The sequence below is a fragment of the Eriocheir sinensis genome, chromosome 52 (genome assembly GCF_024679095.1).
Source record: "Eriocheir sinensis breed Jianghai 21 chromosome 52, ASM2467909v1, whole genome shotgun sequence".
NCBI lineage: Eukaryota > Metazoa > Arthropoda > Malacostraca > Decapoda > Varunidae > Eriocheir > Eriocheir sinensis.
In genome coordinates this window covers 8,837,543-8,851,723 of record NC_066560.1, presented here as the reverse complement: position 1 = coordinate 8,851,723, position 14,181 = coordinate 8,837,543, and the positions used below count along the sequence as shown (strand labels likewise).

The 14,181-nt window shown below is 42.4% G+C and overlaps 1 protein-coding gene across 7 annotated transcripts in view; it reads left to right on the top strand.

Annotated features, from left to right (window-relative positions):
- Nucleotides 1-14,181, top strand: part of LOC126983032 (homeobox protein homothorax-like) — a 289,790-nt gene that overhangs the window by 263,576 nt on the left and 12,033 nt on the right. For 5 of the 7 annotated variants that reach the window (XR_007735485.1, XM_050835464.1, XM_050835459.1 and 2 more), the window contains exon 9: nucleotides 1,913-1,978. The exons of 1 other annotated variant lie outside the window; for it this stretch is intronic. Coding sequence is in view for 5 of the 6 variants with exons in the window: in XM_050835464.1 (XP_050691421.1) it covers nucleotides 1,913-1,978 (66 nt within the window). In the remaining variant the exon portion in view is untranslated. The remainder of the gene's footprint in view (nucleotides 1-1,912; nucleotides 1,979-14,181) is intronic. One more of the 7 variants, XM_050835462.1, reaches the window with a different exon arrangement.

Genomic DNA, 14,181 nt, shown 5'->3' with positions numbered 1-14,181 from the left:
GAGAGAAGTATCGGTTACATTATTAAAAAAAAATTCGGCGTTCAGGCACACACATTTTACGAGGCTTTCCTAGGAGTTTTGTGCATTTCCAGGGGTAGTTTTATAACCCTAGTGACAGTTTGACCCTTCTTCTGTACCCTGAACCTGAAGAAACACTCATTAGAACCCGACTGATCCCCTTTTCGCCCTTTGGAAGCAGTTGATGTGAGGTCTGGAAGCGTCTGACAGCACCGACCGAAGTGTCTAATGGTCCTTCCTCCTCCTCCTCTCCCCTCTTGAAGTAATTGGAGTCATTGTAAGGAGGAAATACGGATCAATTAAATGTGTCCGTTCCAGAGCTTACCGGTGAAAGGGGTGAAAGAATGAGGGTGATTGGTTAACTCTTGCATCAGGAATTGGGACAGCAAAAAAAAGAGAGAGAGAGAGAGGGGGGATTGATAGGACTCAAGTAGAAAGTTTACGTACACTAATAAACAAGAAGAAAAATAAGCAATGAAAAAGTTTGATAAGTGAAATAATTGAGGGAAAAAGCGGAAATATTGATAAGCAAGGATACGGAAATTGAAAAAAAGAACAGGACATCAAAACAAAATGGAGAGAGAGAAAGAGAGAGGGAGAGAGGAGAGAGAGAGAGAGAGAGAGAGAGAGAGAATAACACTTTTTGCGAGGGGGTTAAAAGCTCCTAGACTCCCAACCCTCCCCTTCCCTTCCCCCTCCCCCCCTTCACCCTTTCCCACCCCACCCCCCTTCACCCTTCAGCCCTTCAGACCGACTTCTCCCCGCATCGGCCCCTGCTATTGTTGTCGTCTGTGTGCGTCTGTGTTTGTTTGTGCCGCCACGGAGCTGATTGTGGGGGATTGTGTCGAGGAGGAGGAGGAGGAGGAGGAAGAGGAGGAGGGAGCAAAGGGTAGAGGAGGAGGAGGCTTTAGCATATCAACGAGGAAGAAAAACTTGAACTGTAAAATAGAAAAAAAATAATAAAAAGAAAAAAAAGGAGAATATAAATGATGATGACGATGATGATGAAATATAAAACACATACACAGCAAAAAAAAAAAAAGGAGGGGCAAGAAGATGATGACGAGGGATAGGAGGAGGAGGAGGAGGAGGAAGAATAGAGAGGTTTTCATTGGTTGTCAGAGCGGTCATTGAACGAAGCCGAGCAGTTAGCGTTAAATATTCACTTTTATACCTTTCTCAAATTACCTTTAATTACCAAATCGCCAACAGGTAGCGACAATTACAGAGTGTTTTAATGTCTCCAGTTTGACGTGCAAGATGAGCCGATGTCCGAATGAGTCCTATAATCATGTTTACTTTAAGAGAGGATGATAAAAAAATATAGCAAGTAATATTAGACTTATAAAAGAGACCATTTTCAGGTAGTGTTGTGTTTTTATTGTGACAAATGGCCCCCGTTGACACATGTATGTTAGCGCACGTACAAACTCACACACACACACACACACACACACACGCACACACACACACACACGCACACGCACACACGGAATTCACTGTAAAACTCCATACATACACACACACACACACACACACACACACACACACACACACACACACACACACACACACACACTTCTGCCAAATTCTCCCCCTCCCCTCCCACGACTCCAACCCACAACCTCACCCATCCTTCTCCCCATTCCCCACACCTGTCCCCCCCTTAATTCACACACCAACACCCTTACATACACACACACACACATACGCACACACGCACAACCTCTTCACCTCCACTCCCCCCCCCCCCCTTCACCTCACCCTACCCCCCCACACACACCTGACCTCACATCCCCCCCACACCTACCACTTACACCTACAAGCCCAGGTACACTTTTTTCCCCCCCCCCCCCCTCCGCCTCACCTTTGGGCTTGTTAATCTGATACGCAGTGTTTCCTACGCCAACAGGTGGGTCAGATCCCGCCACTCTAGTACGAGGGATGACAGATTCATTAGGTAGGTAACCATCACGTTCGTTCGCTCCCTACTCCTCCTCCTCCTCCTCCTCCTCCTCCTCCTCCTCCTCCTCCTCCTTGTCTTCTTTCTTCCTCTTCTTCTTCTTCCTATTGACTGGTTGGCTGGGTGGTTGGTTCCTTTGCTTGGGTCCATGGGTTCGGTTCCCACTCCTGGTTTTCTCGTTAGCTTTATTCCTACGCCTTTTTTTGTTTATTTTTGTTTTATTTCTTGTTTATTTTTTTTAGTATGTCTGACTTCATTCATTTCTTTGCTTTGTTTTTTGTTGTTTTCGTATTTTTTACTTAATTTTTTTTTCACTTTATTTTATGGTTTTATGTTCTTTTTTTCCTTCATATTTCACTTCTTTTTGTTTTTTGCACCTTATTCTTTTTCTTTGTTGTATTTCTTTACTTTTTTATCATTTTACTTATTTTTTATATTTTTTTTACCTTACTTAAATTACTCCCGTTTACACCTTTGATTTACTCCTTTACTCTACTTCCTCACTCCTCTTATTTCTCCTTTTTTTCTGATGTTATTAAGTAATCTCTCTCTCTCTCTCTCTCTCTCTCTCTCTCTCTCTCTCTCTCTCTCTCTCTCTCTCTCTCTCTCTCTCTCTTGATTTATCGTCTCATTTCTCTAATTTATCGGTTCCATTATGCCCTTTAGCTCGTTACCTTCCGCTGCGTTACTCCTGTCCTCATCCTGTATTCATTTGGCGTTACTCCCTGTTTACTCTCTCTAACTAACCCCTTTGGCACACTCTCTTATGGTATATGTTTAATTGCCTTCTTAATTTTTAGTATAGTCCTCCCTTTTTATGTTGATCTCGTAGTTTTCATTTTTTCTCTAATTTTCTGTCTGGTTTTATGTTGCTTTATGTTTGCTCACTCTCTCTATCTCTCTCTCTAACTAACTCCTTTGGCACTCTCTAATGGTATATGTTTAATCGTCTTCTTAATTTTTAGTATAGTCCTCCCTTTTTATGTTGATTTCGTAGTTTTCATTTTTCTCTAATTTTCTGTCTGGTTTTATGTTGCTTTCTGTTTGCTCACTCTCTCTATCTCTCTCTCTCTAACTAACTCTTTTGGCACACGCTGTAATGGTATATGTTTAATTATCCTATTTTTTTCGGTATATTTCTTCTTTCTTCCGTCTAACTAACTATTTTTGACCTCATTTTTGTTCTATCATGTATATTTTTTCTTGTATCCATTTTTCCTACTTCCCTGCATTGTCTAGTATTTTTTTCTAAGTATGTATTATTCCTCCACTTATATTCATAGGTTATTCTCGTTGTTTCTCTTCATCGTTTCCCTTTTTCTTCCTATTGTATAAACGCCTTCATTTCTTTTTCACATGGTCGATTTTTTCTAATTTTCTACTCCTGGTTATTTATTTTTCACTTGTCACTCAGTTTCTTTAATTTTTATCCGGTACCGTTTCATTTTTGCTCTATTGCTTTTTTTTATTTTTTTTTCGTCTAGTTTCTTTAATTTCTGTAGATCATCTCAATTATACTGTATTCTTATTTATTTTTCATTCCTCTATCTCAAGTTCTTTCATATTTCTCTAATTCTCTTTCCATTGCTAAATACATCCTTAACTTCTCTTAAATATATTTTTTCTCAGTATTTCTCTCATTTTTTTCCACTTTACAATCTGTCCACTTAAGTCTCAATATTCTTGTAGTATTAAAAAAAAAAAAGCTCTCTAAGCCTTAATATAACCTTCTTGTAGTCATAGATTTATGTATATGTGTCCTTAAGTGTGTATGTATCATTAGGTATATATGTATACACGTGTATGTATTACTTGTCTATGTGTCTGTCTGTATCTTTCTGTCTGCATGTATTTCCACTCACATATGAGATTTATGTATGTCTGTCCTTATCGATGTATGTATGTATATATGTATCACCAGGTATGTATGTATGTATATGTGTGTGTGCATGTATCCGTCTATATATGTCTGTCTATCTTTCTGTGTATGATTTTTCACTCACGTGCGTTAAGATTGGATTAATTTCAGGGCGTGTGATGGTGTAATTTGACCTGACGTTATTTTGATCCAGCCCGTAATTCTAATGTAACGAGCTGTGATGTCTGTATAGGATTAATCTGGCGTCATTATGTTATATTTAATGAAAGTATGTATGTAGGTGTGTGTGTGTGTGTGTGTGTGTGTGTGTGTGTGTGTGTGTGTGTGTGTGTGTGCGGGGGAAGGGGGTTACCTATGTGTGTGTGTGTGTATGTGTGTGTATGTGTGTGGAGGGAGAGGGTTATGTGTGTGTGTGTGTGTGTGTGTGTGTGTGTGTGTGTGTGTGTGTGTGTGTGTGTGTGTTGAAACTAATACTTTTCATCAATTCCTTTTAAATATATTCATCTACGCCCCCTTCTCATATCTCTCTCTCTCTCTCTCTCTCTCTCTCTCTCTCTCTCTCTCTCTCTCTCTCTCTCTCTCTCTCTCGCAGCTGGTAAAGAGGATCTGGTAGCCATTTGGGTGTCAAGGAATAGAGTCGTTTCAACACTTTATGAGCCACCCTGTACGGAGGCTTAATCGCGGTATTTATATTTAGCAGGAGAGAGAAGAGAGAGTGTTAGATCGTCCTTTAAATTCTCTTATCGATAACTATGACGCTTCAGACTATACTTACCTTTTTTTTTTTTACTCTTCCTATCTCTCTCTCTCTCTCTCTCTCTCTCTCTCTCTCTCTCTCTCTCTCTCTCTCTCTCTCTCTCTCTCTCTCTCTCTCTCTCTCTCTCTCTCTCTCTCTCTCTCTCTCTCTCTCTCTCTCTCTCTCTCTAAAAAAAAAACAACGAGAGAGAGAGAGAGAGAGAGAGGGGGGACTAGGTGATTGTGGTGTTGATGGTGTTTATATGGGGTGTCCTCCTTGGTGGTGGTGGTGATGGTGGTGGTGGTGGTGATGGTGATGGTGATGGTGGTGGTGGTGGTGTAGAAGGTCGAGGTCATGACCCACACTGGCATGACACCCGATCCTCCTCCTCCTCCTCCTCCTCCTCCTCCTCCTCCTCTTCCTCCTCCTCCTCCTTTTCTTTCCTTTTCTTTCCCTCCTTTTCTCCTTTAGTTTGTGTCGCTCTGTCTCTCCAGCAACCGACCTAATTCTTCTCTGTCTTCCTCCTCCTCCTCCTCCTCCCCCTCCTCCTCCTCCTCCTCTCTCTTCCTCAGTACGTGCCTCCTCCACCACTACTTCCAACGCCCTAATACCATGTCATAAAGTCCTGTAGTCTCTCTCTCTCTCTCTCTCTCTCTCTCTCTCTCTCTCTCTCTATCTATCTCTCTGTGTCAAGCACGATCCAGAAGACTTTTGTGAAGCCTCAAACTTTTTTCTTCTTCTTCTTCTTCTTCTTCTTCTTCTTCTTATTATTATTATTATTATTATTATTTTTATTATTATTATTATTATTATTATTATTATTATTATTATTATTATTATTATTTTCTTTCCTATATTTTACTTTCCTTTCCTTCTTCTTGTCTCACTGTACTCCTTCCATTTTGAGCCTTTTCACTCTCCTCCTCCTCCTCCTCCTCCTCTTCCTCCTCCTCCTCCTCCTCCTCTTCTTGGTAGCTCTCTATGTTATGTGTTTGTGTACATAGGGCGCAGTATAAGGCAAGGGGGGGAGGGGGTTAGGGGGTTACGTGTGTAGCACAATGCTCTCTCTCTCTCTCTCTCTCTCTCTCTCTCTCTCTCTCTCTCTCTCTCTCTCTCTCTCTCTCTCTCTCTCTCTCTAAAACACGTGTACAAGCGATAAAGAGAGAAAACCCATCGTCCGTGAGAGAGAGAGAGAGAGAGAGAGAGAGAGAGAGAGAGAGAGAGAGAGAACTTACTGAAGAATAAGAAGAGGTGGATGAGTGGCCGAGAGAGAGAGAGAGAGAGAGTGGCTTTATGAATGACCTCGCAATGACTGTCAAAAGAAGAGATAGAGAGAGAGAGAGAGAGAGAGAGAGAGAGAGAGAGAGAGAGAGAGAGAGAGAGAGAGAGAGAGAGAGACGTCTTCAAAATCAGCCTAACAGGAAACTATAGAAGCAACGCCATCTGTGTCAGGTCTCTCTCTCTCTCTCTCTCTTCCCGCCGTTCTTCCTTCCTTCCCCTCTTTTCCCTCTTTATTTCCTCTTTCCTTCCCCCTTTTACCTCCTTCCTTCCTTCCTTCGCTTTTCCTCCTTATCTTATATTTTTCTTTTCCTTCTGTTTTTTTTATTATCTTTTTCTTCTTCGTTTTGTCATTTTTTCTTGATAATTATTTCTTTCCTTCCTTCTTTCCTTCATCTTTGTTTTCTTTCCTTTACTCGTTTTCTTTGCTTTCCTTTCTTCCTTCTTTACTTCTCTTCCTTCCTTCACTTCATCCTCCATTTTGACAGTCGCTTCTATTCTCCACTTCTTCCTTTTCCATTCTCGTTTTCATCCATCCTTCTGTTCCCATCTTCTCCTGCCTCTCCTTTCCCTCTTCTTCCTTTCTCCTTTTCGGTTCACTTTTCTCCATCGTTTCCTCTTCCTTTTTTCCTTCATTCTTTCTCTGTACTCTTCGTTTCCCTCCCTTCCTCTTCCGTTCTCTCCTATTCCTCTTCTTCTCCTCTTCTTTTGTCTCACTTTTCTCCATCATTTCCTCTTCCTTTTTCCTCATTCCTCCTTTGCATTCTCCCTTTCCTTTTTAGTCCCTTCCCTCCATCGTTTCCCTCCCTTCCTCTTCCGTCCATTCCTCTTCCTCTTCTTCCCTCCCTCCCTCCCTCTTCCTCCCTTCCTCCCACATGACCTGCAGCGGTTAAGTCCTTCGGCCTGGCCATATGTCATATTTCCTTTGGGAGGGAGAGAAGGAAGGAGGAAGGGAGGGAAGGGAAGGGACTGGAAGGGGGAGTGTAGCCGCGCCCGTCCCTTCCTCCCTTCCCTTCCTCCTCTCTCCTCTCTCTCTCTCTTGTTAAGTCTGCATTACAAACTAAGTCGCGTAAAAGAAACCTTGCAATTACCTCTCTCTCTCTCTCTCTCTCTCTCTCTCTCTCTCTCTCTCTCTCTCTCTCTCTCTCCTCGTATGTAGATTTCTTGGTGTTTTTCTCCTTCGTTTGCTTTAACAGGCTATTTTTCTCTTTTTTTTCATCTTTCTTTAACCCTTCTCATTACCTCCTCCTCCTCCTCCTCCTCCTCCTCCGCCTCGTGCCAGATGCAAACACAGGCAGTCACAGGAATGAGTTATAGCGATGTTCCTCAGGCCAGGCTTTTGGGTCCCTCTCCGAGCATTCCTGGGTCCATAAGTCTTCGCGCGTTTATAAATTCCACGGTGCACGACCACTCCACGCCCCTATTGTGGAGGAGGAGGAGGAGGAGGAGGAGGAGGGATAAAGAACTCGTATGAACAGTGTAAAAAAAGATTGCAATGTTTATGTTAGCAGGGGAGGAATAGTAGTCGACGGTGTAGTAGTAGTAGTAGTAGTAGTAGTAGTAGCAGTAGTAGTAGTAGTAGTATTGGTAGTGGTAATAGCCGTTCTCACTCACCTGATCTTCTTTGCACAGGTAGATCGATGTGTAATTTTTGAGTAGCGGTTCTTCCCAGGTGATTGGGGTTGGATTCCTTACCTGTGCATTACCGGAGCCGATTGATTGCAGGCGGTAGTGCGGGCTATGCCACCTGTTGTCTTATTATACTGATCTTCGCCCTCAACCACAGTTATTGCCTCTTCTATTCCGTCCCGTGCCGCTCCCTAACCCTCCATTCCGCCGCCTCCCCTTCATTTCCTTACCTTTCCTTTCTTTCCATTACCTCTCCTTCCGTACCGTATACCCGTACCGTGCCGATGTTCCGTTCTCTCCTTCCTTTCCTTTCACATCGCTTTCCCTTCGTTTTTTACCTGTTTAGTCCCTCTATTTTCTTTTTATTTTTCTTTTTCTCTGTTTTTGTCCTTTCATTTTTTCTCCTTTTCTTTCTTCCCCTCTCCTATCTCTTCATGTGCAGTCCTTTCTATTTTCTTTTTGTTCCTTTGCTTGCTTTCCATTTCCTCTCCTTTTCTTTTCTCATCATGTCCTTTCCTTTCTTTTCCTTTCCTTTCCATTTCCCATCCTTTTCTTTCCCATTTCTTCTTGATTTTCTTTTCTCTGAGCTATTTACTCTCTATTCCTTCGTTTCTTTAATTCTGAGTCTTATTTTTTTTTTCGTTTTTTCTAAGCATTTTCTTGAAGTTATTGTCTATGTTTTTGTTTTGTTTGTTTCTTTTCTCCTACATTTTTTTCTATTTTCTTCGACTGCTTTTCAACTTACTATCTTTTTTTGTCTATCTTTCTGTGTATTCCTTCGTTTCTTTAATTCCAAGTCATATTTTTTCTTCCTATTTTGAACATTTTCCTGAAGTTACTGTCTTTTCTATTTGTTTAACCTCCCTCTCTATTTTTTTTTCTTCTCGGTTTTGCTTAAGTTACTGCTGTCTTTTTTTTGTGTGTGTGTGTGTGTGCGTGCGTGCGTTTGTCTTCATCTCCCTGTTTCCCTTTACGCCATTATCTTGTCATCACATCTTCCACGTTTTAATTATTGTGTTCAGGCCTCGTGTTTCTCTTCTAATTATCTCTTATTTATGTAACGGTTTTTTTTTATTATTATCACGCTCTCGCTCTCTCTTTGTTTCTTCACGTCTTTTTTTTCACCCTCCTCCTCCTCCTCCTCCTCCTCCTCCTCCTCCTCCTCCTCCTCCTTCTTCTCTCTCCTTCCCTCCTCTGTTTGTTTTTTATCCGTCTCCTTTTTTTTCCTCTTGGTATATTTTTCTCGCATTCCCTCTCCTCTATTCCGTCTTCAGTTTCTTCTCTCTCTCCTCCCCTCACTCCTCCCCTCTCCTCCTCCTCCTCCTCTTCCCCCTTAACCCTCCTTTTCTAGGGAAGGGAGGAGCAAAAAATGAGGTAGAGAGGGAGAGAGAATGGTGGGTGTGAGTGGGTGTTTGGGTGGGTGGGCCGGCATGGGTGGTTAGGTGGGTGAGGGGTGGGTGGCTGTGGGTTTCAGTGACATGGGTGTGAAGAGTGGGTGAGAAAGTGGAGTGTGTGGGTGTGTTTATGTGGGTAAGAGGAGGGGGGAGGGTGTGAGGGAGGGGGAAGAAGAGGGGAGAGGGGAGAAGATGTGGGTTAAGAATGTCATGGAGGAGGGAAGACTAACTGACGGAGGAGGAGGAGGAGGAGGAGGAAGAAGAAATGGCAGAAAAAAAATAGATGATGTTGATGATAAGGAAGGAGGCGAAGAGGGAAGGTAGAGAAAATAAATAGATAAGGAAAGGGAAGAAAATGAGAAAAAAAAGATGTAGATATTTGTAAGAGAGAGAGAGAAAAAGAGAGAGAGGATAGTCGGTAATGTTAAGGGTGTTGGTTGGGGGGAGGATGAGGGTGAAAGGGGGGGAGGGGAGAGTGCCGCAGGGGTGTCAGAGTGTGGGTATGGTTCTGAGTGCCACCCGACACCCTCGCCTGGCCCTCCCTGGTGTCACTTTCCCCGCGGCACTTAAATCATAGCGGTAACGTGGTGGTAACGCCTGCCCGTCACTCCCCCGTCACTGCCGCCCTGTTTGGCACTGCCCGTCACTAGCACTTTTTCTATTAAGCCTTCATTACCAGTGCCACTTGTTATCGCGCTCATGAATAAAGAAATAAAGAGGGAGGAAGGAGAAGGAGGAAAGCAGATGGAGAGAGGAACTTGAGAGCGTTTAATGTAATGTTCCGATACACCAAGATTATGAAAGAGGAAATGGAAAGTACGAGAATAGGAGAAAACGGATGAATAAAAAAATAAAGAGTGAGGAAGGTTGAGGAGGAAGGCAGATGGAGAGAGGACAATGCGAAGGAGGAACTTGAGAGCGTATTATGTAATGTTCCGATACACCAAGATTATGAAAAAGGAAGTGAAAAGTACGAGAATAGGAGAAAACGGATGGATAAAGAAATATAGGAAAGGAGGAAGAAGGAAGGAAGAGGAGGACAAAGCAAACGTGAAGAGGATAATGGGAAGGAGATGCAGTAGAAAGGAAAACTATAGAGAGTGTAGAAGGCAATGTCCTGAAAAAAAGTGGAGTAGAGAGTACGCATAGAAGAAGAAAAATGACTAATAAGAAGAGGGAGAATGAACTCGTGATGATGTAAGGAAGACAGCGGAGTGTGCAATGAAGGAGAAATGAGACAGAATAAGGTAGAAAAACTATTAAATGAAAAGAAAAAAAAAAGAGAGGTGTGTTGTAGCGAGAAAAGAAGATAGGAAGAATGGTAAATAAAACTGCAGCAAAGAAAAACAAGATAAATGGAGGTAGTTAAAAAAAAGGGAAGATGGATAAAATGAAATAAGGAAGATGATTCAGTTGGAAGAGAAAATAAAGAGATGTGAAGTAGCAAGGAAGAAGAAGATAGGAAACAATGATGATGAAAAAAAGAGAATAATGATAAAAAATGATGATAGAGGAAAGAATGATAAATCGATTAAATAAAGAAGAGAGAAATAACAGGAAAATAAATTAAACAACAGCAAAAAAACATCAATCTCTTAGTCTACCTCAACTTTCCCGCTCGTCACTCTTCTGTAGCTGTAGGAAAAAGAAGATAGGATACAGCGATGACGGAAAAAAGAATAATGAAAAAAAGAAGGAAGAAAAAGAATGGGAAGTCGATTAAATAAAGAAGAGAGAAATAACAGGAAAATAAATTAAACAACAGCAAAAAAACATCAATCTCTCAGTCTACCTCAACTTTCCCCCTCGTCACTTTCCTGTAGCTCTCACGTCACTGTCTTCCTCCCGCGGCGAAGCAAAAAAAAAAAAAAAAAAAATGGCCCCGGTGACACTTCTCAGACTTTGTGGCATGCTGTAACGTTAGTCCTCTTGTTCCTCTTGATTGGCACCTCCCTGTTTGTGTTGTGTCCTCTTTCCGTCCTCTTCTTGTCTTCCTCTCGTCTCCCCATCCACCCATTCCTTCACTTCAGTTCTCCTCTAATTTTGTATCTTTTTTTTATCTTGTAACTTATTTTTTATCCATCCCATTATTTTCATGAGTCTGTTCTTCCTTTGTTTTATTCTAACGTTTATCTCATTTTTTCTTTTCTATTTTTGTTTCATATTCTCCATTTCTTACTTTCACAACTTTTCCATCTATTACATCTCCTCCCTCTCCCTATCTCTCCCTTTTTATCCATTCCATTCTTCTCATGAGTCTGTTCTTCCTTTGTTTTATTCTTACGTTTGTCTTTCTCATTTCTCTTTTCTACTTTTGTTTCCTACTCTCCATTTCTTACTTACACAACTTTTCCATCTATTACATCTCCTCCCGCTCCCTATCTCTCCCTATCCCTACTTTGTTAAACCGTCTAGTCTCTTACTGTCCCTCTTTCGCTCTGTACTCTTTGCCTCTCCCTCCCTCTCCTACCTCTTCCCTCTCCCTCTCTTTGCCAGCTGTCCCTCTCCCTCTCCCTCCCTCACCATTCCTCTCTCTGCCAGTTGTCCCTCTCCCTCTCTCCCTACATCCAAATACTACTTCGTCAGTCCATCTTGTGCCTTACTGTCCCTCCTTCGCCCTATACTCCTCCCTCCCTGCCTCTCCCTGCCTCCCTCTCCCTGCCTCGCCCTCCCCCTGGTCGTATCCGGCACCTCGTAAATGGGACTCAGCTCGGCGGTGCTCAGGTGGTTAGCAGGGTCGTTGGGCAGGCGGCTACGACTCTCTTTACGAGCTGGTCGAAGTGTGAGGTGTTTGAGGCGCCGGGCCAAGCCAAGCCTTATGAATGGACTGACCCCACGCAAAGAAGCTTAACCCGGGGTGATAACAGGGGGGAGAGTGGGTGTACGGGAGGGGTGATGGGACTGGTGGGGGAGTACCATGAAGGGGAGGAACTGGGGAAGGATTGGGAAGAGGGTACAGGGGCGTGTGTCTTTGGGAGGGGTTTTGGTGGGTGATGTTAGTGGGTTGGGTTGTTAAAGGGGAGGGGTTTAATGGATGTACTGGGGAGGGTTTGTGTGTGGGGAGAGGTTATGGTGGGGTTGGGGAGACGTTGGGGAAGGGGTTGTATGTGGGGGGAGGTTGTGGAGGCTGTGGGTGTGTGGGTTGGGGAAGAGGTCTGTGTATGGGAGGGAGGGCATTGTTTGTTTGTTTGTGTGTGATGGATTAGAGGGGTTGAGTGCGTTTGTGTTTGTGTGTGTGTGTGTGTGTGTGTGTGTGTGTGTGTGTGTGTGTGTTTTATTTTTATTTGTATTCGTGTCTGTGCTGTTTTCTCTCCCTTTCTCTCTGGCCGTCTGTTTTCCTTTCTTTCCTGACGTTTCTGTTTGTCTGTTTCTTTCTCTGTTTTTGTTTGTCTTATTTTGGTCTGTCTCTGTCCAACGTAACCTTTTTTTTAATTTCTGTGACACGTTTACTCTCTCTCTCTCTCTCTCTCTCTCTCTCTCTCTCTCTCTCTTTTTCATCTTTGTTTCATCTTTATCTTTAATCGTGTTTTTCCTCCACATTACGAAACCTTTCCTTATACACGTCTCGCACCTGTCTTCCACCTGTCGCGTTTTTGTCTTCTTCCAAGTATCAACCTTTCACTTTTTGCCTCCATAGAGTAGAGTTTTCCTCCCTCCATCATCTCCCGATCTATCTCTACGTACCCTACTTCTCCTCTTCCTCCACCTCCTCCTTCGCTTTTTCCTAGTTTTTTTCTCTCTGTTTATCGTCTCACTCTTCTTTCCTCACTCTGTGTCCCTCCTTTTCTTCCTTCTTCTCTCCCTTTTATTCTTCTTTCCTCACGCTATGTTCCTTACTTCTACGTTCCTCCTCATTTTCCTCTTCCTCCTTCTTCTCTCTATCCAACCTCTCACTTTTTCCCTGACACTACGTTCCCTCCTCCTCCTCCTTCTTCTCCTCTTTTTCTCTCTATCCATCCTCTCACTCCACTCTCCTCACACCCTCATTTCCCTCTTTATTAGAATCAGGAGCTCAGAAAAACGAGTAAGATGCAACACCACACATCCCGGAAGGTGTGCAGAATGAGTGATCGTGAGGCCTTTCATTTGCACACGCCCGCCGCTAGAGGGCAGCACAGGCGTCCAAAAAAAGGAGCGTTAGTCGTCAGTAGTCAAAATAAGCCTCATATTCGGACTTTTTGTGTGACTCTGGTTTTAGAAGAGGTTGCATAAAGGTTAATTTTAAGTTTACGACTCTGCCATAGAAGACGCTCTTAACTTTTAACTTCTATATTTTTTGTGTGTGTTTGTGTAGATTTGAATTATTGTTTAGATATCAACAGTTTTTTTTTTTTTTAATTTGTCTTGTTTGTTTTAATGAATTATCTGAGGGAGACGTAAAAATCATATTCACGTTTGTTTTCTTTTGTCATAACAATAATAATAAACGCAAAGTCGTAAAAAAAAAAGAATAAAGTAAATAAGGAACAGTAATGATAATAATAAACATAATAATAATAGCAAAATTCTATAAAAAAAACACTTCCTCTTATTAGTATTTCCAAAGACTTGTACAAAATAAGAAACAAATCATAAAAAACTCATCATAAAAAAAAATAGTCTTCTTATTAGCATTAAAAAAGAAATGTTAAAAATCAGACAACCATCTTCCCATTTTCTATTCCAAGTCATCGAGAGCCTGAACCTCCTCCTCCGTTTTCTTTCGGTCCTCGCGCTAAGGGTTTCTTTCTATCGATCTCCTGTTTCCACCTCAGGCTTTGGGGGTTTCAGGTGTCCTTGATTTGAGGGAGAACTCGTGTATTTTCTTTGTGAGTGTCGAATTTCACGAGGCATAGATTTGGGAGGGAGAGGAGGTGGATGGGGGTTGAGAGGGGGAGGAGGGAGGTGTGTAGTGCAGGGGGGACTAGTGTAGCGTGTGTGTAGAGGGAGGGTGAGGTGAGGGTATGAGGTGTGTGGTGTAAGGGGAGGGGCTGTTGTGTGTGTGTGTGTGGGGGGGGGGGGTGAGGTGGTCGTCTTGTGTTTGTTTTCATATATATATTATTTTTTTTTATTAGCTTTTTCTTCTCCTTTTCTCTTATCCTTCATCTTCTTGGCGTGTTTAATTAGTAGTCGTTTTTTGTTTTTTTGTTTTTTCTGTCCGTTTTCTTTTTTTACTTGTTTTTTTTATATATAGAAATGTGGAACTTGTATTGGTTAGGCTTTAGGCGTTATTATGATCTCTCTCTCTCTCTCTCTCTCTCTCTCTCTCTCTCTCTCTCTCTCTCTCTCTCTCAACACCCTGACC